The sequence below is a fragment of the Carassius carassius genome, chromosome 2 (genome assembly GCF_963082965.1).
Source record: "Carassius carassius chromosome 2, fCarCar2.1, whole genome shotgun sequence".
Taxonomy (NCBI): Eukaryota; Metazoa; Chordata; class Actinopteri; order Cypriniformes; family Cyprinidae; genus Carassius; species Carassius carassius.
Window position 1 is genome coordinate 944,997 of NC_081756.1, and position 10,276 is coordinate 955,272.

A 10,276-nucleotide genomic window follows, 5' to 3' on the forward strand; every position below is an offset into this window, starting at 1 on the left:
ACAACACAAACATCTGAACCTACAACTGAGATTACGACAAACTCTCCTACTACTGCAACTACACTTCCCACTACTGTTTCTTCAACAGAAACAACACAAACAACTGAACCTACAACTGTGGTTACAACAAACTCTCCTACTACTGCAACAACACTTCCAACTACTGTTTCTACAACAGAAACAACACAAACATCTGAACCTACAACTGAGATTACAACAAACTCTCCTACTACTGCAACAACACTTCCAACTACTGTTTCTACAACAGAAACAACACAAACACCTGAACCTACAACTGTGGTTACGACAAACTCTCCTACTACTGCAACTACACTTCCCACTACTGTCTCTTCAACAGAAACAACACAAACATCTGAACCTACAACTGTGATTACGACAAACTCTCCTACTACTGCAACTACACTTCCAACTACTGTTTCTACAACAGAAACAACACAAACATCTGAACCTACAACTGTGATTACGACAAACTCTCCTACTACTGCAACTACACTTGCCACTACTGTTTCATCAACAGAAACGACACAAACAACTGAACCTACAACTGCGGTCCCAACAACCCCTAAAACAACCCAGTCAGTTCTTTTAAGTTTTTCCAGCGATGAAACTTTTGTGGATGATTTGTCAAATAGAGCTTCAGCTGCATATAAATCCAGAGAAAGCAGAGTCTTAAAAGAGGTACGTTGCATAGCAAAATCCCAAGGTGCCATTTGCACTGCTAGTTTAATAGTAACAGACTCTTTACATTTGAATGTCTTTAGTATTTCATTCTGCACAATAGTGTAGATATTACTGTACCTAATTAATTTTATCCCACATAGTGAGTAATGTAAGTTATTTTAGGTGCAATGCAAATAGTGTTCAATTTTATTTGTGCCCTGGCTTAAATAATAATATCTTGCCTTAATAATTAGTTACATTTTACTGTCAAATTTTACTTCTAAATGTTCATACATCAATATGTTTCTGATCACACTTTCTTTTTAAGGTTTAGCTTACAATCCTGAAAAAAACATGTTGCCAAGTAGCAAAAAGTTTGAAAATAAGTGAATAAATAATTGCTATAACAGAAAAAAAAGATTTAAAACATTTGCAACAGTAACTTTACATTATGTTAAAACTGATGAATGACTATCAAATATCTTTCATTATGCATTTTTTGCTGTAATTAAAATTCAGAATTGTTAATTCCATATTGAACCTGACATTATCAACCTGTTTTCCACAGTTGGAACCATTATTTAAAAAGAATATCCCCTCCTTCAAAAGTCTGGTAGTTATTAAGTTCCGGTAAGTATTTCCTCCCTTTAAATAGAAATACATTTCATTTTTGGAAGACAAAAGTCTCTGGTTTACAGGACAATCTAGATAGCTATTACGACATGTCTCTTTTTTATTGTACATATAATAAATAATAATTTAATTATTAACATTCCTATGGGATCACACAGACAGAGGTAACTGAGGCTAAATCCTAAATCTAGGTATGCAACTAATTATTTTGTTAATCTGTCGATTTATTTTTATTTAATCAGATGGAACACACACACACACACACACACACACACAATACTTTTAATCAATTATTTTAAACAATGTTATTCCACATCTTACCCAATGTATGCCTCTTAACAATGTGTAATGTAAAATCCTGTAAAACAAATAGTCAATGTTTCTGTGAAGGTTATGCGGAATATTATAAGCAAAAAGGGTTAAATAATTTTAAACTAAAAGGGAGGTTGGGGAGTGGTTAATCTCCCTCGGTAAAAATTGTGCTCCGGACTCCTTCTCCCACATCAGGCCCTTGGAAATATTTTGTAGCATTTACAGATAATGCTACAACTATAAAATATATGTTATGCAATGAGGAAAACAGGCGTCAGAGGCATTAAACAGCAAACATATCTGTCAAAGCATGACAGGGAAAGACATGTTAAATGCTTACGCTTACATTTATAAATATAAAGCATTCCCATTTTTCAGACAACTTGGAAAATGTACCTTTCACACTGCAGCTCATTCTGTGCCTAATACTTTTTTCAAATGCATTTTGTACATAGAAACAGGATATTCACTACTGTAAAGCAGTGTTAGTAGATGATGGTTTCCGAGCACAGCCGCGACTAATAAGTTACATTACATTTAATCATTTAGCAGACGCTTTTATCCAATGTGACTTACAAATGAGAACAATAGAAGCAATCAGACCGACAAGAGAAAACAACAATATACAAGAAGTCGTGGCCTAGTGGTTAAAGAGTTTGACCCCTTACCCTAGGGCTGTGGGTTTGAGTCTCGGGCAGGCAATACCTTGACTTAGGTGCCCTTGAGCAACGCACTGAACCCCAAACTGCTCCCTGGGCGCTGCAGCATAAATGGCTGCCCACTGCTCTGGGTGTGTTCACTGCTGTGTGTGTGTGCACTTTGGATGGGTTAAATGCAGAGCACGAATTCTGAGTATGGGTCACCATACTTGGCTGTATGTCACGACACATTCAAGTGCCATGACAAGTCTCAGTTAGTCTAGCACAGAACCTGCAGCCAATGTTTTTTTTTTTTAAGAATAGAATAGAAAAGGTAAGTGCTAGTTTTAGTTGGTCAAGTGCTGGTGAAAAAGATGAGTCTTTAGATGTTTTTTAAAAATCTGTTCGAATTGAAATTGGGAGGTCATTCCACCAGCTGTGTACAGTCCAGGAAAAGGTCCATGAGAGAGATTTTGAACCTCTTTGGGATGGAAACTTCATCTTTGATTGCATAATAGATGTTAAATGTCAAAAGATCATGGTGTTTTTTCAAAACACATCCTGCTTTTACAGTATTTTCCACAATTCTTCAATTGATTTAGGCTTTAATATCAGTTGCTTCTGTCTCTTCAAGTAACGCTAGATGATGGTGAGATCAGATGTCTGTGTTGGCCATATACCATCGTTTGTTGTTTATACAAACTGCATCTTAATATTATTCCAAATTTGCCAAAAGAATGATTGTAAATCCAAAATTTAAATGTTTACTGGTTTATGAAGTAGGAAATCTACATGAAGAACCATCTTAAAACAAATGTAATAAATACTTTACTTAGTTTTTGTTTAAAGCATATGACACCATTTTATAATACCACTCTTTCACTATGATTCTTTATGACACTTTCTCTTTTGTAGTCCAGGGTCAATCATCACTGACATGGATGTTACATTTGGAGACCAATTAGCCAATACCGGGGACATAGAAAATACTGTTTTGGAAGCCAAAGCCACTCTTAATATCACCAGCGTAACACGTAAGTCAAACAAGAAACATCATCAATACAGTGTCATTCAAAACTATTTCGAATGCATTATGTATTGCTTTGAATTGTTATTTAACATTTTTGTTTAACTGTTTCCTTTATTTTTTCAATTTCTACAATAAATTGAAACCCACACAACAGTGGTAGAGCCCACCATGACCACACCCAGTACCACTACACCTATAACCACACCTACCACAACTACAACCACACCTAATACAAATACCGCCAGCCCTAAAAACACAAACTCACCTACAACTGCAACTACACTTCCAACTACTGTTTCTTCAACAGAAACTACACAAACATCTGAACCTACAACTGCGGTTACAACAAACTCACCTACTACTGCAACTACACTTCCCACTACTGTTTCTACAACAGAAACAACACAAACAACTGAACCTACAACTGAGATTACGACAAACTCTCCTACTACTGCAACTACACTTCCCACTACTGTCTCTACAACAGAAACAACACAAACAACTGAACCTACAACTGTGATTACGACAAACTCTCCTACCACTGCAACTACACTTCCAACTACTGTTTCTACAACAGAAACAACACAAACATCTGAACCTACAACTGAGATTACAACAAACTCACCTACTACTGCAACTACACTTCCCACTACTGTTTCTACAACAGAAACAACACAAACAACTGAACCTACAACTGAGATTACAACAAACTCACCTACTACTGCAACTACACTTCCCACTACTGTTTCTACAACAGAAACAACACAAACAACTGAACCTACAACTGTGATTACGACAAACTCACCTACTACTGCAACTACACTTCCAACTACTGTCTCTTCAACAGAAACAACACAAACATCTGAACCTACAACTGTGGTTACGACAAACTCACCTACTACTGCAACTACACTTCCCACTACTGTTTCTACAACAGAAACAACACAAACAACTGAACCTACAACTGAGATTACGACAAACTCACCTACTACTGCAACTACACTTCCCACTACTGTCTCTTCAACAGAAACAACACAAACAACTGAACCTACAACTGTGATTACGACAAACTCACCTACTACTGCAACAACACTTCCAACTACTGTTTCTTCAACAGAAACGACACAAACATCTGAACCTACAACTGAGATTACAACAAACTCACCTACTACTGCAACTACACTTCCCACTACTGTTTCTACAACAGAAACAACACAAACATCTGAACCTACAACTGAGATTACGACAAACTCTCCTACTACTGCAACTACACTTCCCACTACTGTTTCTACAACAGAAACAACACAAACAACTGAACCTACAACTGAGATTACGACAAACTCACCTACTACTGCAACTACACTTCCAACTACTGTTTCTACAACAGAAACAACACAAACAACTGAACCTACAACTGAGATTACGACAAACTCACCTACTACTGCAACTACACTTCCCACTACTGTTTCTACAACAGAAACAACACAAACAACTGAACCTACAACTGTGGTTACAACAAACTCTCCTACTACTGCAACTACACTTCCCACTACTGTTTCTACAACAGAAACAACACAAACAACTGAACCTACAACTGTGGTTACAACAAACTCTCCTACTACTGCAACTACACTTCCCACTACTGTTTCTACAACAGAAACAACACAAACATCTGAACCTACAACTGAGATTACGACAAACTCTCCTACTACTTCAACTACACTTCCCACTACTGTTTCTACAACAGAAACAACACAAACATCTGAACCTACAACTGTGATTACGACAAACTTTCCTACTACTGCAACTACACTTCCCACTACTGTCTCTACAACAGAAACGACACAAACAACTGAACCTACAACTGCGGTCCCAACAACCCCTAAAACAACCCAGTCAGTTCTTTTAAGTTTTTCCAGCGATGAAACTTTTGTGGATGATTTGTCAAATAGAGCTTCAGCTGCATATAAATCCAGAGAAAGCAGAGTCTTAAATGAGGTACGTTGCATAGCAAAATCCCAAGGTGCCATTTGCACTGCTAGTTTAATAGTAACAGACTCTTTACATTTGAATGTCTTTAGTATTTCATTCTGCACAATAGTGTAGATATTACTGTACCTAATTAATTTTATCCCACATAGTGAGTAATGTAAGTTATTTTAGGTGCAATGCAAATAGTGTTCAATTTTATTTGTGCCCTGGCTTAAATAATAATATCTTGCCTTAATAATTAGTTACATTTTACTGTCAAATTTTACTTCTAAATGTTAATACATCAATATGTTTCTGATCACACTTTCTTTTTAAGGTTTAGCTTACAATCCTGAAAAAAACATGTTGCCAAGTAGCAAAAAGTTTGAAAATAAGTGAATAAATAATTGCTATAACAGAAAAAAAAGATTTAAAACATTTGCAACAGTAACTTTACATTATGTTAAAACTGATGAATGACTATCAAATCTCTTTCATTATGCATTTTTTGCTGTAATTAAAATTCAGAATTGTTAATTCAATATTGAACCTGACATTATCAACCTGTTTTCCACAGTTGGAACCATTATTTAAAAAGAATTTCCCCTCCTTCAAAAGTCTGGTAGTTATTAAGTTCCGGTAAGTATTTCCTCCCTTTAAATAGAAATACATTTCATTTTTGGAAGACAAAAGTCTCTGGTTTACAGGACAATCTAGATAGCTATTACGACATGTCTCTTTTTTATTGTACATATAATAAATAATAATTTAATTATTAACATTCCTATGGGATCACACAGACAGAGGTAACTGAGGCTAAATCCTAAATCTAGGTATGCAACTAATTATTTTGTTAATCTGTCGATTTATTTTTATTTAATCAGATGGAACACACACACACACACACACACACAATACTTTTAATCAATTATTTTAAACAATGTTATTCCACATCTTACCCAATGGATGCCTCTTAACAATGTTTAATGTAAAATCCTGTAAAACAAATAGTCAATGTTTCTGTGAAGGTTATGCGGAATATTATAAGCAAAAAGGGTTAAATAATTTTAAACTAAAAGGGAGGTTGGGGAGTGGTTAATCTCCCTCGGTAAAAATTGTGCTCCGGACTCCTTCTCCCACATCAGGCCCTTGGAAATATTTTGTAGCATTTACAGATAATGCTACAACTATAAAATATATGTTATGCAATGAGGAAAACAGGCGTCAGAGGCATTAAACAGCAAACATATCTGTCAAAGCATGACAGCGAAAGACATGTTAAATGCTTACGCTTACATTTATAAATATAAAGCATTCCCATTTTTCAGACAACTTGGAAAATGTACCTTTCACACTGCAGCTCATTCTGTGCCTAATACTTTTTTTCAAATGCATTTTGTACATAGAAACAGGATATTCACTACTGTAAAGCAGTGTTAGTAGATGATGGTTTCCGAGCACAGCCGCGACTAATAAGTTACATTACATTGAATCATTTAGCAGACGCTTTTATCCAATGTGACTTACAAATGAGAACAATAGAAGCAATCAGACCGACAAGAGAAAACAACAATATACAAGAAGTCGTGGCCTAGTGGTTAGAGAGTTTGACCCCTTACCCTAGGGCTGTGGGTTTGAGTCTCGGGCAGGCAATACCTTGACTTAGGTGCCCTTGAGCAACGCACTGAACCCCAAACTGCTCCCTGGGCGCTGCAGCATAAATGGCTGCCCACTGCTCTGGGTGTGTTCACTGCTGTGTGTGTGTGCACTTTGGATGGGTTAAATGCAGAGCACGAATTCTGAGTATGGGTCACCATACTTGGCTGTATGTCACGACACATTCAAGTGCCATGACAAGTCTCAGTTAGTCTAGCACAGAACCTGCAGCCAAGGTTTTTTTTTTTTAAGAATAGAATAGAAAAGGTAAGTGCTAGTTTTAGTTGGTCAAGTGCTGGTGAAAAAGATGAGTCTTTAGATGTTTTTTGAAAATCTGTTCGAATTGAAATTGGGAGGTCATTCCACCAGCTGTGTACAGTCCAGGAAAAGGTCCATGAGAGAGATTTTGAACCTCTTTGGGATGGAAACTTCATCTTTGATTGCATAATAGATGTTAAATGTCAAAAGATCATGGTGTTTTTTCAAAACACATCCTGCTTTTACAGTATTTTCCACAATTCTTCAATTGATTTAGGCTTTAATATCAATTGCTTCTGTCTCTTCAAGTAACGCTAGATGATGGTGAGATCAGATGTCTGTGTTGGCCATATACCATCGTTTGTTGTTTATGCAAACTGCATCTTAATATTATTCCAAATTTGCCAAAAGAATGATTGTAAATCCAAAATTTAAATGTTTACTGGTTTATGAAGTAGGAAATCTACATGAAGAACCATCTTAAAACAAATGTAATAAATACTTTACTTAGTTTTTGTTTAAAGCATATGACACCATTTTATAATACCACTCTTTCACTATGATTCTTTATGACACTTTCTCTTTTGTAGTCCAGGGTCAATCATCACTGACATGGATGTGACATTTGGAGACCAATTAGCCAATACCGGGGACATAGAAAATACTGTTTTGGAAGCCAAAGCCACTCTTAATATCACCAGCGTAACACGTAAGTCAAACAAGAAACATCATCAATATAGTGTCATTCAAAACTATTTCGAATGCATTCTGTATTGCTTTGAATTGTTATTAAACAGTTTTGTTTAACTGTTTCTTTTATTTTTTCAATTTCTACAATACATTGAAACCCACACAACAGTGGTAGAGCCCACCATGACCACACCCAGTACCACTACACCTATAACCACACCTACCACAACTACAACCACACCTAATACAAATACCGCCAGCCCTAAAAACACAAACTCTCCCACAACTGCAACTACACTTCCAACTACTGTTTCTTCAACAGAAACGACACAAACATCTGAACCTACAACTGAGATCACGACAAACTCTCCTACTACTGCAACTACACTTCCAACTACTGTTTCTTCAACAGAAACAACACAAACAACTGAACCTACAACTGAGATTACGACAAACTCTCCTACTACTGCAACTACACTTCCAACTACTGTTTCTTCAACAGAAACAACACAAACAACTGAACCTACAACTGAGATTACGACAAACTCTCCCACAACTGCAACTACACTTCCAACTACTGTTTCTTCAACAGAAACGACACAAACATCTGAACCTACAACTGAGATCACGACAAACTCTCCTACTACTGCAACTACACTTCCAACTACTGTTTCTTCAACAGAAACGACACAAACAACTGAACCTACAACTGAGATTACGACAAACTCTCCTACTACTGCAACTACACTTCCAACTACTGTTTCTTCAACAGAAACGACACAAACAACTGAACCTACAACTGTGATTACGACAAACTCTCCTACTACTGCAACTACACTTCCCACTACTGTTTCTACAACAGAAACAACACAAACAACTGAACCTACAACTGAGATTACGACAAACTCTCCTACTACTGCAACTACACTTCCAACTACTGTTTCTTCAACAGAAACGACACAAACAACTGAACCTACAACTGAGATTACGACAAACTCTCCTACTACTGCAACTACACTTCCCACTACTGTTTCTTCAACAGAAACGACACAAACATCTGAACCTACAACTGCGGTCCCAACAACCCCTAAAACAACCCAGTCAGTTCTTTTAAGTTTTTCCAGCGATGAAACTTTTGTGGATGATTTGTCAAATAGAGCTTCAGCTGCATATAAATCCAGAGAAAGCAGAGTCTTAAATGAGGTACGTTGCATAGCAAAATCCCAAGGTGCCATTTGCACTGCTAGTTTAATAGTAACAGACTCTTTACATTTGAATGTCTTTAGTATTTCATTCTGCACAATAGTGTAGATATTAGTGTACCTAATTAATTTTATCCCACATAGTGAGTAATGTAAGTTATTTTAGGTGCAATGCAAATAGTGTTCAATTTTATTTGTGCCCTGGCTTAAATAATAATATCTTGCCTTAATAATTAGTTACATTTTACTGTCAAATTTTACTTCTAAATGTTAATACATCAATATGTTTCTGATCACACTTTCTTTTTAAGGTTTAGCTTACAATCCTGAAAAAAACATGTTGCCAAGTAGCAAAAAGTTTGAAAATAAGTGAATAAATAATTGCTATAACAGAAAAAAAAGATTTAAAACATTTGCAACAGTAACTTTACATTATGTTAAAACTGATGAATGACTATCAAATATCTTTCATTATGCATTTTTTGCTGTAATTAAAATTCAGAATTGTTAATTCAATATTGAACCTGACATTATCAACCTGTTTTCCACAGTTGGAACCATTATTTAAAAAGAATTTCCCCTCCTTCAAAAGTCTGGTAGTTATTAAGTTCCGGTAAGTATTTCCTCCCTTTAAATAGAAATGCATTTCATTTTTGGAAGACAAAAGTCTCTGGTTTACAGGACAATCTAGATAGCTATTACGACATGTCTCTTTTTTATTGTACATATAATAAATAATAATTTAATTATTAACATTCCTATGGGATCACACAGACAGAGGTAACTGAGGCTAAATCCTAAATCTAGGTATGCAACTAATTATTTTGTTAATCTGTCGATTTATTTTTTATTTAATCAGATGGAACACACACACACACACACACACACACACACACACACACACACACTTACACACACACACACACACACACACACACACACACACACTTACACACACACACACAATACTTTTAATCAATTATTTTAAACAATGTTATTCCACATCTTACCCAATGGATGCCTCTTAACAATGTGTAATGTAAAATCCTGGAAAACAAATAGTCAATGTTTCTGTGAAGGTTATGCGGAATATTATAAGCAAAAAGGGTTAAATAATTTTAAACTAAAAGGGAGGTTGGGGAGTGGTTAATCTCCCTCGGTAAAAATTGTGCTCCGGACTCCTTCTCCCACATCAGGCCCTTGGA

The 10,276-nt window shown here is 36.0% G+C and overlaps 1 protein-coding gene across 1 annotated transcript; it reads left to right on the top strand.

The window, feature by feature from the left end:
- Positions 1-3,642: 3,642 nt before the first annotated feature.
- Positions 3,643-8,114, top strand: LOC132095545 (mucin-2-like; the record flags this gene model as incomplete). The annotated part of the gene is made up of 2 exons (XM_059500651.1): positions 3,643-5,189; positions 8,039-8,114. Coding segments are annotated over 2 exons (1,623 nt in total), but the record flags the coding sequence as incomplete, so codon positions are not given.
- Positions 8,115-10,276: the final 2,162 nt, after the last annotated feature.